This window comes from Balaenoptera acutorostrata, chromosome 13 (genome assembly GCF_949987535.1).
Source record: "Balaenoptera acutorostrata chromosome 13, mBalAcu1.1, whole genome shotgun sequence".
Classification (NCBI taxonomy): domain Eukaryota; kingdom Metazoa; phylum Chordata; class Mammalia; order Artiodactyla; family Balaenopteridae; genus Balaenoptera; species Balaenoptera acutorostrata.
The window spans coordinates 3062061-3084102 of NC_080076.1; the positions used below are offsets into that span (position 1 = coordinate 3062061).

Sequence of the window (22042 nt, forward strand, 5' to 3'; positions counted from 1 at the left end):
GTCCCACCCAGGGAGCACCGTCTCTCCCGGGCATTCCCCCCTGGGAGGCGCGGGGATGAAGAGTGTGACTCACCCCCTTCCCTCTCATGCCTCCAAAGGAAACTGTTGGTGTCCAGGTTTTGGAGCTGAATGTTGGACTTTACTAGGCAGTCACGGGGGCCCATCCTGAATCGGCCCGTAGTTTCTGAGGCAGCTGCAGGATCCCTGGGGGGAGAGCACACTTTTCCAGCCCTGCCTCTCTGTGACCACGGGCTGAGGGGTTCTTTGAAAGTCACGGAAAGCTTTATGCTGTTATAAAGAATTAAGTCTTTTTTCCTGGTTTTTGATAGAACTAGTCCCCCTCTGTTAACTAGTAACAGTGTAGTTGTATGTCACTAGATAGGCAGCTATGTTATTTTCCCCTGTAGTCTACTGAGTCATCTAATTGGAAAAGAAGCCTCACCCCAAACAGCACCATTTTGCCCTCAAGTTTGATCCGCTCTTAACAGAGCTTACTGATCCAGGTCCTGGATCGCACTGTTCCTGAGACCCACACGCTTCCCTCCACATGTGCACGTGGCGGTTTGGGTGTGCTTCTCTGTCTTCTGTTCTGAAGAGAAATGGTAACGTCACGTTTTCCATTTCGATCCTCCAGGGACAAAGCCACACCGCTGCTGCTTTCCTGAAGAAGTAGCCTCCAGTGCGCTCTCCAACGGAGACCAAAGTCACACACTTGGAAATAACCCATCGGGAAGAGCTGCCAGGGAGCCCGGCGCGGGGATCGCAGCTTCTGTGTCCGTACTTGAAAGCAGTAGCAGAGACACTTCCAAGAGAGCAGAGCAGCCTAGGTTTTCTGTGGACTTAAAGATGCCAGCATTTCACCCCAAGCAAGAAGGCCCCGGCTCCAGGGATGCTGCGGACCTCCCTTCACGTCCCCCTCAGACTGCGGATCTGCAGCTCCCCTCTGAGAGCCAGGCCGCCCACCCGCAAGAGAAGCTGTCCGATTTGCACAACACGGAGCATTCCGGGGGAGGGAAAAGGGCGCCGGCCCCCGACCTGATCCCGCTGGACCTGAGTGAGCGGTCGACTCGGGCTGACCCCAGCCGCAAGGAGCTGGCCTCCTCCCTGCCGGCTGCGCTGGCCGTGCACCCGTGTCCTTACTGCAGCCATAAGACCTACTACCCCGAGGTGCTCTGGATGCACAAGCGCATCTGGCACAAGGTCAGCTGCCACTCCGTGGCCCCCCAGTGGATGCAGCCCAACGGTTACAAAAGCATCAGAAACAACTTGGTTTTCCTCACCCGGAGTGGACGCACGGGCCCCCCGCCTGCCCTCGGGGGCAAAGAGTGCCAGCCGCTGCCCATCTCCCGGTTCACCCGCACTCAGGTGCCGGGCGGGGTGCCGGGCCCCAAAGGGAGCCCCTCGCCCCTGGGGATGCCCACGAAAGCCGCCGGCTTGCCCAGGAGCAAGGAGAGCCACCCCGGCGGGCCCTGCGCGCTCTGGGCGGCCGGCCCCGACGGGCATCGGCAGACCAAGCCCGGCCCCGGCCCCGGCCCCGAGCAGCCCGGGGCTCCGCCGCCCCCGTCCAAGCCCAAGCAGGAGGCCGGCCCCAGAGCCGGGCCCGCGGCGGGCAGCGGGGGCTTCAGCAGAAGTGCCACACCGACGCCCACCGTCATCGCCCGGGCGGCTCCCCAGCCCCCGGCCAACAGCAGGCAGGGGGACAAGTATGGCCTCCCCCCAGCGGGGGCCGGCCTCGGTCCCCCAAATAAGCACAGTGCCCTGGACCCGCCCAAAGCCAAATTCAGCCCTCAGCCTCAGGGTCAGCCGCATGGGAAAGGTGACGGGGGCCCCCCTCTACCTCCCCGAGAGCCCCCCGCCAAGGTCGGCTCCAGAGGGACTGCGGCCTCGCAGGCCCAGCCCGTCCTGCACACCATCAAGCAAGAGCCTGCGTCCGAGGGCCCCGAGAAACGCCTGGACATCCTCAACATCTTCAAGACGTACATTCCAAAGGACTTTGCTTCTCTCTACCAGAGCTGGGGCGGCAACGGCCCTGCGCTCGAGCACAGAGGTAAGGGCTGCGGGCCCTCTCCCCGCCCGCCCTGGGGGCCCTGGGACCTCACGGGGGCGCCCGTCCTTAGCAGGGCACAGCGTGCCCGCTGGCTGTGTCTGAGCCCCGACGCAGCGCCCTGGCTGCTGTGCCCGGCCTCCTGGTGACGTCCCCGGCACACCCAGTCTCGTCCCCTCCACGCTGACGGGCTGCCTCCGTGGTACTTCTCCACTTGGTCGTTTTATCTCATTTTTCTTCTTCTTATTTTTGTGGCCGCCCCCCCGCAGCTTGGGGGGGTCTTAGTTCCCTGACCAGGGGTCAAACCCAGGCCCTCTGCGGTGAAAGTGCCGAGTCCTAACCACTGGACTGCCAGGGAAGTCCCTCCGTTTGGTTATTTTAAACAAGAATCGGTAGATGTTCATTGTCTCATGCTTCTCCAAAGACAAGATGTGCATTTGAAGTGGTTACTTAAGTTTTATCTTTACACGTATATAATTTTAAAAGCACGCATCAGTACTGCAGCATTCGTTAGCAGAGCCTTTGCAGAATGTGAATGTCCCTTACCAGGTTTGGAGAATTGACTCATGTTTAAAATTCTGGAAAAATGTATACCTCAGATCATTATCTTCCTTTCCTCCCAGTACCTCGGTATTAATACCTAATAGGAATAATAATTAGGAATTGTCAACAAATTTCCACAGGCTCCGTTGAATGCCTGCATGGGATGTGATGCTCTCGTTCTTGATTATCAATTGAAGGTAGCTCTCAGTTAATATCCGGAACACTGGGAAATCTAAGTAATTCCATTAAAAAAATAAATAGACAAAAACCCCTATGGGGCTCTGGCTCTCAGTTACCTTACCTGGGTGGTCCTAACCCTTCTTTGGCTACAACTGTACATCAAGCATCTGTAATTTATTAGAGTAGGGTACCATTTCAGATGAATTGTGAGATCCAGTCCCTCAGATTCCAGGAGCTCAGAAGCACCTTCGGGGGACAGAGTTCAGATCGGGGGAGTCACGTGCACAGAGGCGCCCGATCCGCTGGGTGGGGTGCCTGGTGGCGGGCGGGTGTGCGTCTCTCAGTTCCTGGTCTCCTCCTGTGACTTGGAACCTGCCCAGCTCCGTCGCTAGTGCCACGTTGGTGTGACGAGGAGGCCTTTGGTCCGTGTTGACCCTTCGAGAAAAACGAAGGTGTTTTTCGACTAGCAGAAAACTCAGGCGTTCCACGAGCTTACGAGATTTTGCCAGTGGGGTCCTTACCCCAGGTGTTTCTGGGGCTGTGGCTCAGAGACAGAGCTTCTCGAGAATTTCTAGAATGAAGCGGAGGCCTGGCTGCCCGGAGGTGGTGGAGGCTTTCATAAGATGCGGTGCACAGGGCGTGTCCTGGTTAAGACTCTCATCCCCTCCCCTGTGCTTCAGGTGCTCTGGGCGCACGGTCCTTGGTAGGTGAGAAAAGGCTGCTACCACGTAGCTTAGCGTTTCCACCTTTTTGGATGTTGTTAAGGTTAGTGAGCTTTCCACGTTCTCAGCAGTGTTTCCCAGTCGTGCAGATTATTTGCTCTGAGATGGAATTAAACATATATTGGTTCGCCTTCTGGATCTCATACCAACCTCAGTTCTCTAGATACAGGTTTTCGTGGACCCTAAAACGGAGAGCACTTGGATATAGATGATGGTGAGTTTCGTGGGCGCCGTGCTCCTGGTCACCTTCTCCAGTGCTTCCCGGAGTCTACACCCACCTGCAGAGCGAGTGGCGTCTGCACCAGTGTTTGGATGACTTCCACTTAGTAAACCCGACTTGAACTTCATTTGTTACAACCCACGGCCTGCCGGATCACAGCTCTGAACCTGACAGTTCGCACCTAGTAAGCGGCCCACATGCCCACTTCCTAAAGGCTCTCTGTGCTGTGTGTGGACCTGCCTTGTTGTTGCTTTTTTTCCCAAAAAAGTAGAAGTGAGTTTTAAGTTAAGGTTTAGAGAATATCAGATGACAGACAGACTTTGAAGTACAGGTAGCCTGAAATGTTTTCCATTTCCTTAAGATTTTTTAAATAAATGGTTCTAAGGCTCCCCCCTCCCCTTAAACAGAGGTTAGATATTTATCTTTTAAATGTGAAAAATGCTAAATCGTCCTCAAAGCGTGTGTGCTGTTCTTGGATGATTTACTCTTCTCATGTCAGGTGTAAGTCTGCAGATTTATGGTGCTTTCCCTCACCCTGGTTTGGGTTTCTTAGTGGAAGTGCTTAAAATTTTTTGGCCTTGATGTGTGAGTTCATAGGTGCGGTTTGAGAATCGAAGCTCTTGGGTTTAGGGAAGAACTGAGGTCAGCTGTGTAAATCCTGGTCGGCCTGCCTCAGTTTACCTTGAATGCCCCCCCCCAGGGGGGAATTGCTCCTCCCCGATGGCCCCTTCTCTCCCTCATGGACTCGGTTTGGCTCCTGGTCTGGACTTGGGGGTGGTTCAGAGCAAGCCCAGAACTCTTCTCATCTCCGGCCCATCGCGTCTTCAAACCCTGTCCTTTGCCTCTCCTGCATCCCTTTCCTGGTCCAGCGGCGGACGGGTATCAGTCCCTGCTTGGCCTACGGGGGGCCTTCGCTGGTTCCTTTCTCCTTTGAGTGTTTGTTTATGATGCTTTGAAAGTGTCGTAGCTGCAGGGAAACCCAGCAGGTGTGGCGAGGTCTGTTTGAGAGGTGAATAGAGAAGTGGTGTTTCCTGTTACGGAGACTCTATGTTTACTATTGCAGCCTAGGAACGATGTGCAGCCCCCTCCCAAAAATTACATTCCCGACATGTTACTGAATTTGCAGTAACTAAACTCTCAAGGTTTTGGTTTCTACTCCGTGCTGAGTACCCATTTTTTTCTCGAGTACCTATGTGGTTGACTTTGGCATCAGGAGTCTAGAGTCTAGAATCTGAGCGAATTCATCTCCATTCCAAATAATCTCTGCGACTGTCCTGTTCCACGAGTCTTTCAGCACTTTGGGGGCTCACGCTGTCCTCCGATGCAGTCTTGCTGTGTTTCCCCGAGGGGTGTCGTCTGTGAGTGAAGATCGCAGCCTCCCCACGCGGGCCGTGGGTGACATGTATCGCGGTAGGAAGGCAGAAGCGTGCAGAAGGGAATCTTGTAAAAGAAGAGGCACTCAGCTGTTGTGGACACGAGATCCTTGTGGTGCTGGAGGTGTGACCCTGTGAGTCTCGAGGGAGGTATTGTCTTGAGACAGAGGAGGTGCTCTCGGGCGACGTCTCTGAGACATCAAGGTTTTATGAGGTTAAGAGAGAGAATTCTCAGAGAGCTTTTCCCCACTTGTGTTTTGACCGAATGATGTTTGTGTAGAAATGAATAGTCTGGAAACTCTGCCAAAAGAGAAAAGATGTTACTTGGAAACGATCATCGTCACTTCCCTTAGGGGCTCGAAGCCTAATCCTTTAAGGATAAAAAAAAAAGCTACATTTCCTGTGATCATTCTGCTGTGTAGGAGCCCAAGGCTGGAAACAGGTATGAATGTAACGTGAGTGGTTTGTTGATGGAACAGTCATAAAATAGTAAATTATCTGTGTTTCCAGAATTTGTGTCCAGCCTGTAGTAGAGGATGATACGGATTTTAGAATTAAAAAAATCGAAAATAAAAGAACAGGATAATTCTGGATAGGATAATATATAAGGTTTTTCTTGTTGAGACTTTAAAAAAATCTTGTATGCCCAAGACATATTAATAGGATGATGACAGAAGATTTGTACTTCCTTTGTGTGAATCTCGGTAGAATCTTTGCAGGATCCTTCAGTTTCCTTCCTCCCCTGGCAGGGGTGGGGAGGACCTCTTGCAGCATAATGAAGTTGAATGAGTGTTGACAGGGCTTTGGAGGAGAGTCTGCAGGTGCCCCCGAAGACCCGCCAGGCCTCTTCCTTTCCTTTCTGAGCCCACTTTCTATACACAACTTTACTTTTGAGGTCAGAGTGTCAGAGCTGCTTGCTCACCAGGTAGCCTTCAATTCAAATGAAGTTTGTAACCTTTCTCACTAGCTCAGAATTTTGGAGTAGCTAGGGCATGATATTATTGACCGTAAAGGGCAAGGGTCTTTTCTTTAAAAAGTAGGGAGAAAATGATATGATAGAATGCATGGGGAGACAGTGTGTGTGTGTCTGTGTGCACGTGTGTGTGTGTGCATGTGTGCTGATGCGTACTGAATTCAAGGAAATCAGAATGGGTGAGTGGGTACAAGGGCTGTGCTTTTTTCTGCTGCTAGTTTGGATGGGAATTACTTAGAAAAAAAAAGTACGATAATGGCTTAGTTTTGCATGTTGTGACCATTAGATGCAGAGACCACATGGGGGAAGTCGTCATCATCGGTGGGTGTCCTGGAGGCATCCTTAAGGACCTGCATCTAGATGCAGCCCCATTATTCTTGGGACAGTCCAGGCAACCACAGCTGCTGTCAGAGAGGGTCTTCTTAGGAGCCCGGCTGGATGGTGCTCACAGTGAAAAGGAGGGAGGAACAGAAGCGAGGATAAAGTTGAGATTTTCCTGGACCAGAATCAGAGGAGGGAGGGACCGCCCTGAACGGCTGAGTATATTAGCTGTTGGTAGAAGCCGTCTTCATGCTGGCTGCCTGTGATCGGAAGAACTGGGGTGTCCGGCGCACTCAGGAGCCCCGGCCCCCGTCTTGGGCCCGTCGGTCAGTCATCCAGGGACGCCCTCCTCAGCTTTTCCTTCCCCCGACACGGCCTGGTCCAGGAACTCCAGGAAAGAGGAGGCGGGTGGTCTCAGCCCATGAGCCCGCGGCTCCTGGGGTCGCGTGGCCGGGTGACACTTTCCGTGTTTTACCGGGAACCTGACACCCTGATCTTTTACTAATGACAGGGCACGAGTTAAAATGTGTCTTATCATTCTCCTCGCATCCCTGAAGGAGGTGGTAAGGAAGCTGAGAACTTTGTGGGCAAATTCTTCTCTTTCTCGGAGACTCACATTCATGACTTGTCCAACGAGAAATCCACCAAGATCTGCCCTACAATTCGTGCATTTCTTTGGCGGTTATCTCCATAAACATTACCTGTAATGTAGAAACAATTTTATATTATTTTTATGTGTTGTGGCTTCTGAATTAGGACAAGAGAATGATTTGGTTTTAGCTGTTTTGGCTAAGACCCTTGGCCATCCTTTCACTCGCCTTTTACATTCAAATGTCAGACTTTAGGTGTGTGAATACTCAGCTCAGGGAACATTGTTTAAAAAGATTTGTTGTGATAGGCATACCTTTTTCTAGTTAGTATTTTTGATTTTTGTTTTCCCACTGAGTTGAGCTACCACTGAGCCTGATGGGAAGATCAGGCTGGGAAAGTCATTTCAGAGCTACTGTTACTTGAAAAATTAGGCTTTTCTTCAGAGAGATGCCCTCATCCAGAAAAGGCAGACAGACAAGTACGCGTCTTCTGCGTCCCTTCTCTAGCAAAAGCCGGACATCTTCTAGGGTCAGGAGGGAACAGGAGGAGGTCGGTCGGTGCTCTAAGACCGGCCTCCTTCCTAGGTGTCCCGTCTGTGCTCTGCCCGGGATGTGCAGGACACACAGGTAAGCGGCCGGCAGTGGGGGAAGGTGGGGATGGTGCAGCTCCCGGGCGTGTGGCCCAGCATCGCCTTGGGGGCAGGGCCCAGCCCTGCTTCCTGGTCCCTCACTTGGTCTGGCCGCATCACTCCATCGGCCGGATGCGGGCCACCAGCTGCCCGGGTCCCACACACCTGAGAGCGCATCATGGGAGTGGAATTTAATCCTCTCTACTCTGTGCTCCCTCGCGGTCCTGCGCGTGCGGGCTGTCCGGGGGCCTGGAGGTGCCTGCCATCAGGACACAGCGGAGGGACTGACGATGTTTTCCTCTCGCCCCCTTCCTCCCTCCCCCACCCCTGCACCGCCGCCCAGGGACGCTCCGGACGCCGGCCCACCAGGGAGACTTCGTCTGCGTGGAGTGTGGAAAGTGCTTCCACCAGCCCAGCCACCTCCGGGCCCACACGCGGGCTCACACAGGTACCTGCCCGGGGGGCCCCGGGGGGGACAGTCTCTGTTTCCCGCAGTCGGTGACGTATTTAGATTTCTCCCGGGTGAGGTGAGGGGTCAGGCCTTCTCTCCTGGGATTACACTCTAGGCTGTCCCATCCGGCACCTGCACCTGCAATGATTTTTTCTTTGCATCCAAGCGCCGTGCGGTTTAATCTGAGATAAGCCTGTTTTGCAAATGCTCCACTTTAATTAGAGTGGACTCCTCAGAAGTGCACAGGGTAATGAGTTATGCTGCCACCAGGGCGCACTGAAATCCAGGTCCCCCATCAGCATGCCACCCGGCTGCCTGCTTTCCTCATCGGCACCAGCTGGCCTCTGTGGACCGGTGGGTGCTGAGTGGCAGAATTCCTCGGCCTGTTTGTCAAGAGCTTGCCTGAGATGGACTCAGGGGGACGCAGTGTGTGTGTGGTGGGAACACCGCACAGCCAGGGCGAGGCGGGGCCGGGGGTGCTTCATCCCAAGCGTGAAGGATGCGTCCATACCCGGGTCGGGTCTGATGCAAAGTGACAGGGGCCAAACGGTAAGTGACGCAGAAGGAGGGGCTCTCTGCACGCGCCTGGCTAATTAATGTTGTCACTGATGGGTCTCTTTGGCGACGAAGCCTGAATTAAAAAGGGCAGCGGCCCCAGGCAGCGTTTTCAGTCGCTTACAGTAAGTGTTATGGTAAACTGGTATTTTCCGGCCACAGGCTGGGCGCTGGGTCTTTTTTTGTGTGTGCAAGTGCTTAATCTGTGAGGGGCGCGTGTCACGGGGCGTCGGGAAGCTAGTGTCCTCCTGCTAATGTACACCTTGTTCTCACAGTGCTGTTTGAGTCTAACGGCCTCCGAGGTGCTGAAGCCCACGCCACCTCTGCAGACGCCCCCAAACAAGTAGGTCTCCCGACTCACGGGTGTGTGGGTTTTCACGTGGTAGCTGGGAAGAGGGGTGTCACGATGGCCATCACAAGGGTACCACGTGGTGTTTTACCAGCTGTGTACGTAGCTTTGCGTTGCTGCGGATCGGAGCCCAGGGCTGCGGGACAGTCTGTGGGTGCCTGATAATCACTGAAGGCGGCTCAGGCCGTGAACGACACGGTCGGGGTCAATGCAGCTGCGTTGGGTCTTGTTGCGAGTGACGGAATTGGTAGAGACCGGTGGTGACGGAAAACACCAGAAAGTCACACTTTTCCACTCAAGATGTTTTGCTTGGAGGTTAGCTTGAGAACAAGTTAGGCTTTGTCTCTTGTCTTCAGAACCGTATTTTTAAAAATTTTTATTGGAGTAGAGTTGATTTACATTGTTGTGTTAGTTTCAGGTGTACAGCAGAGTGTATCAGTTATACATATATCCACTCTTTGTTTAGATTCTTTTCCCATATAGGCCATTACAGAGTATTGAGTAGAGTTCCCTGTGCTATGCAGTAGGTTCTCATTAGTTGTCTATTTTATATATAGTAGTGTGTGTTTGTCAATCCCAATCTCCCAATTTGTCCCTCCCCTTGGTAACCATAAGTTGGTTCTCTGCATCTGTGACTCTATTACCGCTTTGCAAATAAGTTCATCTCTACCATTTTTCTAGATGCCACATATAAGCGATATTATACGATTAATATTCATCTTTGTCTGACTTACTTCGCTCTGTATGACACTCTCTAGGTCCATCCATGTCGCCGCACATGGCATTATTTCAGAACCGTATTTTTGAATCACTCCATAAGAAGCGTTCTGCTGAGTTTGGTGTCTCAGGGCCTCCTCTTTGTCCTGATTTGATTCTCTGTCTAACGCACACCACCGGCTCGGCCATAATGCGTAAGATACCCGTGTGCGTGTACATAGAACGTGGGTCACCGTAGATGTGTGGCCTTAGTGCGTTCAATCCACAAAAGGTGACCAGCTCCTGGGCAGGAGTGACTGTGGGATTCGGTCTTTAGCTCTGAAGTAAGGGGGTGCACGCCGTCCTAAGTGGTCTGTCCCGTCATCCTGGGCTAAGAGCATGTGGTTTCAGAGCTCTTCTCCTTCTTCCTTTCTGCCCCTGACAGGATGTCACACCCGTCCTCGTTCTCCCACAAGCATTTTCTCCATAACCTTCTTGCTTTCTGATTGGTTGCCGTAGAAGGTTCTGTAACTGCAGCCTCTCCCCCTTGTAAATGAAGAGGGGTTTCCTTGCTGCCAGAATAAACATCCAGGATCCGGTCCAGGTGGTCAGATCCAGTTAGCACACCCTGCCCGGACACGTGTGGGGTTCACGGTCGTTGACAATGATGGTGGCATAGATGTCAGAAGAACCTCCAGAAATTCCAGTCCGTTTCTCTAGAAGAGAATAGTGAGCGATAAAAACACTGCCCAGAGCCTGCTGCTAATTAATGGTCGAGCTGGCCTTACGATGGACGGTACCTGATCAGAGGCTTTGGTTTTGTTTTTGATCGAATTTTCAGAATCCCTGTTTTTTGTTAAAAGCCTTTTCTTCATATATCATGGACAGAATGCCTTGCCCTTTGTTACAGTTTTTTAGTAAGTGACTTCTGTCAATAAAAACCCATAGTTTTAGAATGAAAGCTGTTACTTCACGATGCTGTGACAATTGATGAAAAAAATAACATCTCACTGAACGCAGAATATAAATGATTTCTGGACACATGTGACCTCAGCTCGAATTACGCAGCACTCGCCTTTTAAACAGAAGTAAAACCCCCTTTCGACAAGGCACGCTGTGATGCGTCTGTGGGTTGTAGTAGCAGCGGGGTCGTGCCGTAATTGGAGAATTACATACTGACAGTACAAGTGAAGTCAATCCAGAGCATTCCTGCAGACATAGCGACCCATTCAATCCACCTGAGACGCGGCTTTTCCGGAAGAGTGTTTGACGGGGCCGGGGAGCACCAGGCAGGTCTCTGAATAACATAGTGAGATTCTTCAGGAACACACATCCGTTTATCTGGTGCACATGGATTCTACCTGAGCCTCTTTAAAAGGCTTCTGGTACAGGGAGAAATAGATCAACAAAGCCAATCACTAAGACTGTATTTTAAATCAGTTCTATGTTACTTATAGTTATGCTGGGAATTCATCACAGCTGTTCCCCATTCTTGGTGATGAAAGAGAAAAGATGTATCTATATTTTTGTCTTTGTCTCTGTAAACCCAAGTTCTGCAATTTCGTACTTATTACCAGCCAACCTCTTAGTTTCACGTGTACAGTGACTCAATACTGTGGTCTTAGGAACTATTTACTCCTGTTGCAAGGCCTCTGTGGGTCAGCTGTCCTGCTTTTCAGTCTCCTGACCGTGGTTGTCAGGCCCGTGACACCAAAACTGAGCTGGATTTATACACCTCTCGTGCTGGCATATTCGAGATATGGCCCCTGGAAGTACTTTTTGTCCTCTGTTACATTAAAAGTAGCTTTTGTTGATTAATCACTGAACATTTTGGTTCTTGAAGGAAATTCTGTTTTCTTTAACGTACTTTGGAATTTAAGAATTCTCATAGAGATGTGTCTGCCAGGATAAGTGAAAAACATAGCAGTAGTAGGTATCGGCTTATATCTTACTGTTCTTTCTTATTCTGGAGTTCTCACTGTTTACAAAAATCACAACTGCTGTCTTAGATTTAGAATACGATATAGATTCATAGGACAGTTCTGTGGTTATTTATGTCTAGAACGGGACTCATTATACTTATCAGCCATGTTCTTTTTCATGTGTAGTGTGCTTTACAAACATTAACTAATTAATATTTAAATCATTCTTTTCCCGTGGGCTTTAGAAGCTGTGGGTCAGGGGAGTTTTTAAAATCACACAACACTGTATTCACGCATAAATTATTTGATGTAACAGTAACAGTTGATGGACTTCTACAGATATACATAATAGATGTTAAATTATCTAACTGAAACAGTATTTGGGAATTCAGTTTTGCAATAATCATTTATTCACTCATTAACAGTATTTATTGCGCACGTCCTGTGTGCCAGGCTCTGTCACGTTGGTGGAGATAACGAGGATGTTGGGAGACAAGGTAAATAATTTTCCTGCTTTCATGGTTCCTGAGGTCCAGTGGGTGGTTTAGAGAAGAACACAGGGCAGAGAGGTGCAGCGCTGTGATAGGGTGAGGGTCCTGGAACCAGGCTTGGGGCGTCGAGAAGACTGTGCCAGGGTGCGGGTAGCCGGCAGATGCCCCCGCCGATACCCCCCGACCCCAACCCCGGAGGTGGAAGAGATGTCTCGTTGGAGGAATCGTATGCGGGGAGAGCTGGGCGGGTGGCCAGGCGCTCAGGACATGAGCCTGGGGGAGACACACTGCCGTTGGGTACCAGCGCTGAGACGTGGGAGTTCCATCCTGAGGGCAGTGGGGACCCTGAGCCAGGGATGACGTCACCAGTGTTGTGTCTGTAGGAGAGTCGGGTTGGTCTGGATGGGGGATGGATTGCGGAGGTTCCGGACAGTCAGCTGTGCCCCGCTCTGGAGGTGCTTGGGGTCATCCCAGCGAGACCCAGAGGCGGCCCCAGCTGGGGTGGGGCTGCGGAGAGCAGATGGGTGTGGGGATGTTTGGCAGCAGGAAGAACTTGGGGGTTGGATGCAGGATGGGAGGGAGGGGAAGGGATGGAGTGGACCCGGGTTCTGGCTTCAGGCTCCAGCTCTCGGGAGGAGCCATTCCTGGAGCCTGGAACGTGGCAGGAGGAGCCGGACAAAACCAGTTCCAGCTGACCTTCAAGTCAAGTTTGTGATGCCTCTTGGCAGGCGAATATGTGGGTTTGAAGTGGGTTTGATCCTGGTGGAGAACATATAAATATTTAATAGCTCTCAACGTTGAAGATCAGCCAAGATCAGCCAGTTCTACTCCAAGGGACTCAATAACGTGAATTATTAAGATGTTGGGTTATTGAGTAGGAGGCTTTCACCCTGACCTCAGCTCAGGCAGGTGAACTTCACCTGAGTTTCCTCATTTGTAAAATGATGACAACGGCAACACGTACTTCTGCGCTTGCGGAGAAGATGAACGAGGACGCTGGACTGAGCCTGGCGGGGACCAGACGTCCAGCACGTTACCTGTTGTCAGTTACTCTAACCGAGAGGGAACAGTTGTCCTGAACAGCTGGGGAGACTCGGGTGCCGTGTATGTGTACGGTGCACGTGCGTGTAAACAGGTGGACGCACGTGCTGATGCCTGTGTGGACGTGCCCGTCGTGGCCCGTCGTGCTCGGTCGTCACGGCCACTCCCTCTCCTCAGCATCTCCCTGCTTTGTCAGAACCTGGTCGTGTGCTTGTAAACACCCTGGTTTTGTCTTGTTTTGTTTTACAGTCTAGTTGTTAGTTGTGCCTTGAAGGGAGGATAGGAGAGCTCTTAGCTTGAGAAAAGTGTTGTCAACATAAATGTAGTTCCCTAGGTTGCTGCCTTGTGTTCAGACGACATCACGCTGGTGGGCAGATGCCACGTCTGTACCCACAGCCATATGGCAGCTGCCCTTACTTTACTGTATTAATATCTGAATTTTCTGTGTGGGATAATCCTAATGTCATAATATACATACGTTGGAGTGGATTTAATTCAGTCAATTTAGTTATTTGAGGAGGAATAAAAGAGTTTCCTGTTTTGTTTTTGTGTTTACAGGGTCATACGTGCAGTTTATTTATTTTTTGTTTTCCATTATGGTTTATTACAGGATATTGACGGTAGTTCCCTGTGCTATACATTAGGACCTTGTTGTTTATCCATTCTATATATACTAGTTTGCATCTGCTAATCCCAAACTCCCAATCCATCCCTCCCCCAGAGAGTTTCGTTTTGATGTGTTTTTGGTCGTGGTCTCTTTTCTGCACGCACACTGGCGAAGCCCCTTGGTGTTACAGGCTTGCCCTTGAACTCAGAGATCCCGGAGCAGTTTCTTTATCAGCACATTCCTCTGATGGGTGGGGTGGAAAGGATTACTGACTCGTTGGAAGTTAAAGGTCTGGATTAGGTGATAGTAGGGTATCAGGTAGTTTGTTCCTGGGCACGGTATCTATTCTGTAGGCATCCCGTTCCTTTGCATTTATTGTAAAAGGGTTTGAGCCCTGGCAGCGAGGAGCCCTCATCATTAGTAGAGCTTCCCGAGCTGTGGGGATGAATCTTCCAGCCCTCGGCAATAAAGGCACTTGCTGCTGGTGCTTGTTGTATTAGGAAGATAATTCTGATCATAAGAGAAGCTAATATTCCAAGCAAAACTCTACATAAGAGGAGGAATTCATGTATATCATCATTTTCAAGATGCTTTGCCATAGATTTAACACAACTGAACATTTAATTTCTAGTAGTCATCAAAATTCATCATTAGAAAGAACATTTTTTGAAAATAGTATGCTTTTTAAAATACTGGTATCACTGCGCTCTGGATGTTAGAGAAAAAAGTAGGGGGTTTCTTTAATGTTGTGGAGAAACTGTATTTTTCCAATTGTATTGTTCGTTAAATGTTAGAAATTAAATAATGGTCTTTCTATAACCAAGAAAAATTAACCCTCTCTCCCTCCATTCCCCTGGTTTTGGGATTTAAAAGACCAGACCGTCTTTTGCTGAAATATGAAATCTGTTGTTATGATCTGTTTGGATTCCTTGCCAAAAATTTATAGACTATGATTAATAGTTTATTTCTTATTATTCTAAATGTTATTTTAAAATAGTTAAGCTGGAGAAATAATTCCATTAATCAAAATAAAGGGAAATGAGAAGAAAAATGGCAACCTAATTTGTCTCATTTTTAGCTATGGAGATTAGAATGCAAACGATGGAGAAATAAATCCCATAGGCTGGTATATTTGAATCTATGTATGATCTGTTTTCAAGTATCACTTTTAGATTCTCAGTATCACAGATCGCATTTCAAAATTCAGCTGGTTTGTCTCAGTAATTTTCTTACTCACGTAAACCAAATGTCTTGAAACACGGTATCCATTTTCCCACTCAGTATAACATAACATGAAAAGTCGTGAATGTAACTAGTGATTTATCCAAAATGACCTGTAATAACGCGAGTCCCAGCTAACTGTTGGCTTGTTGGGCAAGGTCCTTGTCAGTAAGATGTTCCCTGTACATCGTTAAACATTTAGCATCACCATGCATGTCTAATGCAGGCCTTGGTCCACGGAGGCCGAGAGACTCGTGTGTGTCCCAGGGGATACAGGCTTTTGTGTGTGTAGGTCATTTACTCCCACGCACGAGCACATATGCATTCCTTTACCTTATAGGACAAAAGGGGAAGAAAAAGTAGGCCTCATCAAGTTCCAGAAGTCAGTATTCATCCCTGGAACACTGAAACGCCTTAAAGAAAGATAATATTTATTTCTGAATAAATATTGTTCAGTTTTACTGAAGAGTCCACAATTCACACAGCTGCAATAAAGAAAAGCCAAATTTTCTAAAAGCGTGTTTCTCGTTTTCTGATGTCTCTTTCTTTGTGGGAGAATAAAAGCAACTTGTGTGTGCTCAGATATCATGTGTCCACTTAATGTAAGTATTTCTGTGACTCCTTTCTTCCATGGCTGCGTTTTCCCCTGGGCCTGATTTCTCAGATGAATTTCAGTCATTTCTTAAAAACCCTATATAAGACTGCTGTATTGAGGGATAAGCTGTTGGTCCCAACGAATCGGAAGTGAAAACAACTCTCTTAAAAGTGAGATGCTGTTTGAACACATCCCCTCATTTATAAAGAGAAACTTGGCATCTGTGCCTCTAGATTTGTGGACTGAATTAAACAACCTGGTTATTCGGGTTAGCCAGATTTTGGAGTCCCTGTAAAATAAATAGCTTTAAAACTTTCTGAGCCTGCAGTGTAAAACTTCAGTCCTTTACGGACAGAGGGCCATCTTCATGCTTCTTCTCTAACCATCCTTTTTCCTTCTTCCAATACAAGTCTGTGTATTCTGGTCCAAAGGAAGGGAAATCCAAGGAGATGCCTGGATTGTGTATACAGAACGTAGACACACACAACACACGTGTTCATACACATTCTTTGCCCATTTATGGAATCCCCAGCAAGTCTGTTTGCCTACATACTTCCTCAAAACGTTCAAGGCCAGCCACCTAACAGCTAACAATAACTCCTGTTTTTCTGTCCGTAAACACAAAGGCCATTTTCCGTCCTCGACTGTATCTGGAACCAGTTCCAAATGAGCCCTGTCGATGATGGATCTCCCCACGGCGTGATGTCGCTGTGCAAAAATGCAAAACATCCTTCTCAGTTTACGGCAGGAAATTCACCGTCTACTTAAGGAAGTTTTATCACCTCTCTCATTCCGTTACTGTTTCCTACATTTCAAATAAACTACTGTCGGGACCACTGTGCCCACTCCCCCAGCCCCCCATAAAATTTTGTTGAGTATCTTTCTGACTTCCGCTAGATGTCGACTGGTAGGTGTCGTGAATGCAGAGCTAGTTTTACTTAGGAATTTTCTGAAACTATTAACTAAAGAGAGGCACTTAATTCATTATGTCAACCAGACCCCCCCCCCCCACAACACACACTTACTTCTAGGGTTCCTGCAGGCATAGCTGGAAATCAGTTGGAATTTCACACGAGTGCTGCATTTTATGTGTGCATGTTAATTTCAAGCTGTTGGTTTTACTTCATCGAGACTTTAGCTGAAGGTTAATGCAGTTAAGTAAGATTAATTTTGCCCTGTTGTGTCCTCAGATTGTAAACTCCATTGTTCAAACAGTGATGCTTCACGTGTCGTGAGAGAGCCTTCTCTGAAAACTTCGGCTCTCCTTCATTCTCATTTTCATCTTGCAGTTCCCTTGACTTTAGAATACCCCTTCTATTTTTCCAACGTGGTAATTATTTACGGAAATGGGTGGAAGCTTTCCTCAGGTGCTGACAGACCTATGGGAGTGCTGTACTTCTGGTTCGTATGGCCCCCAGATTCAACCCTGTTCTGGCACTGCCATTCACGTGTGAACCCCGCTTTGTATTACTCACGGTGCATTGTTGTTTTGAATCCTCCTCCGGTCCCATCTGGCCGTCTTTTAAACCTTTCCTCCGGAGCTGGTTCGGGCACTATGATTTGCTGTTCTTGCACGCCGAACAGAGACGCCTAATGATCCTCTGTAGATCCTTGGGGGTGATTTTCTCAAGCTGCCTTGGAAGGCAGGAAGGCACATTGGAAACATATCCTGCTCACGTGCAGTGAGTTAAAGCTGAAGCCAGGGGTCTCTGCCGACCTGACTCAGTGGCTCTGCGAAGGTTGCTGTTCGTGCTTTGGGCGTTGCTAAGAAAATTAATAGGAAAAATGCACTTGGAAACCAAAGGCAGAAATGAGCTTTTCTCTTGTCTCTTTTTTCCCCAGGGGAGAGACCATTCTAATGCAGATACTGTCCAAACAGTGCCTCTCAGAAAGGGAACCTAGAGACACGCTTTCACCATCCCCAGTGCCCCGGGACAGCGTCCGCAGTTCCCTTGTGGATGTCCCGACCGTGACCCCGACCGCCCCGTGGAAGAACTCCCGACCGGACACCTCAGATCCTGCAGCCGCTGGGCGGGGCGGAAGCTGAAGGGAGGGCTTCTCCTTGTTACACGTTAAACATCAACGAAGATGCTCGACTTAGAATTACATGTAGATATTCTATATGCATATGCGTGCTCACCGACCATAGTCGTATTTTCTTATAACAAACAGTGGAGGTGGGAGGCACGGTAGGAGCACAAAGCATCGATATCGTTCAAGACAGGTTTGAGACACTGGAAGAAAGATGCTCGTGTGTGTCGGACAGAGTGAAGCAGCCAAGCACTGTAACAGAAGCCGCCGCCAATGCTCAGAGGCCCGTTGGAGGTGACGTCAGGACAGACAGCGGAGGGGTCCAGGTTGACGGGAGTTCTGACGCTCTGGCCTCTCCTTGTCTTAGTGGGTATTTAAAATAGTGAATAAAAGAGGAAGGATGGGCGTTGAGGTGCTGTGGAAACAGGCTCAATGGGGGGCGGGCGGGTGATGAGGTCCTCCTTCCTCAGTGGTCCCATCGCATCCCCTTGGGGGCCCTCTGCGTTTCCCAGGTGTGTCCCTCTCTCCCATCTGTGCTCAGTGAATCCGGCAGAGGAAACACATCCGTGGGAAGGCTTTTATTGTGCTTCGGAAAAGAGAGCTAGTTGAACACTAAGAAAAGCAGGCTTCTTTGTTTATTCTCAGGACCTTTTGGTAACAGGGCTACATTCTGCAAACTGCTTACGACGGAAGACTGCCCGTCTTAACAAATTATCTGGCCACTGAACCCCCCTCGATTTGGACCCTTTTAGTCATAGTGGGAGGATCCCTGAGCTCGTGGGGGGCCCAGGTCGCCGGGGTCCTGGTGCTCTGGGGCCTCCTGCGCCCCTCTCCCTCCCTGCCTTCCCGTCCGTCTGTCCCAGCAAGTAAGCGTCTTTCCTTCTTGGGCTGGGGAGCCTCCATGGGACGAGTCCCTTCATTCCCGGAGTGTGGAGGCCCCCCGGCCCGTGGGTTGGGCAGCTTTATATACCTCTTCCTCGGTCGCGCAGATGCCAGTTTTAGCGGTGGGGAGTTAAGGGCCGTAACAAAGGGTCTTAAACCTTGCAGTGTACGCAGTTAAAATTGTATTCCACAGATATAAATATTTTCTTTTTCTATTACCATGACACCGTGTGTGATGGTAATGTTTCTGAGAGTTTCAGATTTTTGCACATAATGATTTTATGCATTATCAAAAGTTACTGCTGCCTTGAATGAAAATGTTCTGTGAAATTTTTTGCAAAAGCTTTACTAGGTTTTTTTTAATTGTGAAATTTTGTAAAGGCAGGAAATGGATTAAAACGAGCATGCTAAATATATTTTTCAAAAAAGCAATAATTTTACATGTACAGAAATTATCCTAATCTTTAATACTGGTGAGAGCGACAGTTTACTTAATACAGTAATGGATTAGTGCAGTTTTTGTAGAAAATGGGCTTCTGATACAAAGACTTGTTTAAACACACACACACACACACACACACACACACACACACACACACACCGTAAAGTGTGGTTTTCCTGTTCTAATGATTTGTTGAATTATATTATTATTATTATTATTGTTATTGTTGTTGTTGTTCTTAGTTAATGTTTGGTTCTGGATTCTACTTGTTACTGAATTTAAATTACTTGACGGTTCAGGTTACTTTGCAACATTTGCAAACAATGCAATGTAACTGGCTAGCTTATATCTATAAATATATATATACATGTATATACACACACATATAGCTGCATATATGTGTGTGTATATATATATATAACTTTTTTACTTATTTTTTCCTGATATTCTTACACCGGATATGTACCAGAATGATCTGTCGTGTTGGTGTCATTAGGAATGTCCTTGCAGATGCGATTCAGTGACTGTCCTCTAAAGTTATTTTGAGCAAAGTTTCAGAGATACATTCCTCTGTTCACCCTAGAAATCAGCATGCCTTTCTGTTGACTTACGTTTGATCATTTCCGTAGTCTCCCCACAGTGATCGTTCCTGCATTTTCTGGCTTTTATTTTCTTGGCTGACAGTGAAGGGTGACAGTTCAGGAACGCACAGGGGCTGATGATTCGGTCTGTTTCTCTGTGTTTTCGTTATTCAGAGGAATTCTGTACCCAAAGCGACACGGAGGAGTCATGTACGTTCTTACCGTTTCAGTGGCGGCCTTCAGAGCCGCAGGTGTCATCCCGGAGACCCCTTTGCGGGGGGCGTGGTGGAGAGGGGCGTGTCCCGGGGTCCCATTGGCCGGACACGCAGCCCGAGCCAGTTGGAATACTTGTTTCTGCCCGGAGCACAGAAATAAGGTTTTCCCTTAATTCAGCAGACGGGGGTCGGGGCGAGGGGGGCGTCCAAGAACACCACCCTCCAAGGCAAGCCGTCCGGGGGCCCGACTGTACTTCCTTTCTTCCACTGAGCACAGTATTGTATTGGTTTGTTCATGTGTTTGTGTCAGTTTGACCATAGTATTTAATACGATTTGTGTTTTTCTTATTTATTTAGCCAATGTGTTTTGAATCACTTTTTTTCGATTGATAATTTCCACATGGTCTCTCCTGTAAGTCACCCTCTGACTGTTACAGACTTTCTACTACCTCTACCAATCTGCTGTTTCCTTGTTTCTTAACAGGATTTGACAGTGTTGGCGTCAATGTAACTTAGACAATAAAGGGTTTGGTTGTCTACACTGCAGCTTCTCCATGTGTCTCCCGGCCCCTGCTTGCATACTCCTGCTGCTGCTCTCACCCCCCCTCCTCCCCTCCTCACCCTCGTCCTCATTGTTGTAACACAGATAACGAGCTTAGAGACTCTTTCAGGTTATTCACTCATATTCCTTAATTTGAAGAATGAACATTTAAATTCTCTGAACAATTCAGCTGTTCAAGCATCTTCTCTGGGCATTTGTCAGCCGTTCTGTCACTTTTCTCCCCTGGTTCCTGGAAGGCCTTGGGGCCATCTCAGATGGATGCGTTTCACCTCGGTCATGGCCCAGTACAGATTTTCAAACCAAGTGGATTTTGCCTTTTTGGTTTTGAAAAGTATTCAGTGCTTTAAGAGATGCCTCCCAATATTTACTTATTTATTTTTTAAACCCAAGAAAGACACTAGTTTCTTGAAGGTGCTCCAGGAAATGGCCCCGGGGATGACATATATATGCCACTTTGGTGAGCTTAGGGAGCATTGGTTTTGCCCAGGATGTCGAGAACCATCTTCAGATCTGGCCGCTCTGTCACAGGTTGTACAGTGGCAGGCAAACAGTACACGGGGGCACGTGCACACGCAGGGTCATCATTCGGCAGGCCTCTGGGGTGTGGCCTTGGACCCAGCAGGTCGCAGGTGACACCTCCCTGCTGTCTCCCAGGCACCTGGCTCAGGTAGCTGCACCTTCTTTCCACCAGGAGAGAGAGTGTAGCCCACAGGGTCACAGAAGGCGACTGGCAGTTCTCGGTCTGTGCCTGGAACGCAGCGCACCTCCTGGATTTTCACGGCCAGATTCTCTTTACCAACATGCCGTCTTGAAAACAGGCAAATCACCCCCTGGGGGGTGTGATCGATGCACAAAAAAACAGCTGCGTTTGGACAACTTTACTTTTCCACTTTCAGAATGTCTCCGTGTCTGAAGCAGCGTGTGCTGTTTCACTGCTTTTAACTCGGGTGTGTTCTAATCGCAGGACATTTTATACACTGAGCAAAAAGAAAGAGAATAAAAAAATTACAGGCCAGGACTTCAAGGGATGGTTTAGGTGCCCCCGTAGTGTGTCTGTGTGGAGTGACTGAGGGAAAATGTTCATTCTTCAACTTTGCTAATTATGCTTTGAGGCAGTAAAATGCAAAAGACCATAGAGTTTGTATTTCTTTTTTAAAATACAATTTATAACATTATATTTTGTACTCTTTATATTAGAATTTGTAACTAGATTGATGTATTTAACTCTATTTCTGAAAAAATAATTCAATGTTTCAGTTGTGTGATAAAAAATATTTAGAGAAAACATATTCATTCTATTGGAAACTGAAATCAATAAAAACATGTTGGAGTTCTTGAGATTTGTAAGACCTTTTTCCCCTATTTCAGGAGGTGGCTTAAATCCTTTGACAGCCCATCTGGATCTGTGGTTTGAAAATTTTTGTTGGCTGAACACAAACCCAAGTGTTAGTGCTCTGTATTTGTATAAGCAGAAGAGTTTTTTGGATGATTCACAAGATAGTTCATCTAAAAAAAAGATGCCAAGGTGGCCACGGTATTTTTTTCAAGTCTTGTGGACTCCAGGACACGCACACTTTTTTTCTTTTTTAAAGGTAACTCTGTATTTCTCATTTTCCCCGGGCACCTCTCATTTCCCGATGCCAAATACACACACTGTTCTGAGACTTGCAGTAGATTTACTGCTTAGATGGCAGAAACAGGACTTGGGGGCCTCAGATGCACTAACAGAATTTTAATGTAAAAAGATAACACGTGCTTCAAAGTTAAAAGATCTGTGTCCCAATTGGCAGGAAAAGGAAGGGATGG

At 48.4% G+C, this 22042-nt stretch overlaps 1 protein-coding gene across 6 annotated transcripts in view; it reads left to right on the plus strand.

The window, feature by feature from the left end:
* The window catches only part of ZNF516 (zinc finger protein 516), a 114674-nt gene extending 93100 nt beyond the window's left edge, over positions 1 to 21574 (plus strand). Inside the window, exons 3-7 of one of the 6 annotated variants that reach the window (XM_057526488.1) lie at positions 635 to 2047; positions 7552 to 7593; positions 7939 to 8043; positions 8877 to 8944; positions 17366 to 21574. In XM_057526488.1, the coding sequence (XP_057382471.1) occupies positions 635 to 2047; positions 7552 to 7593; positions 7939 to 8043; positions 8877 to 8944; positions 17366 to 17425 (1688 nt within the window). In that variant the 3' untranslated portion in view covers positions 17426 to 21574. Of the gene's footprint in view, positions 1 to 634; positions 2048 to 7551; positions 7594 to 7938; positions 8044 to 8876; positions 8945 to 11993; positions 12066 to 17365 lie in introns of all 6 variants that reach the window. The other 5 variants (XM_057526487.1, XM_057526491.1, XM_057526489.1 and 2 more) reach the window with 5 other exon arrangements.
* Positions 21575 to 22042: the final 468 nt, after the last annotated feature.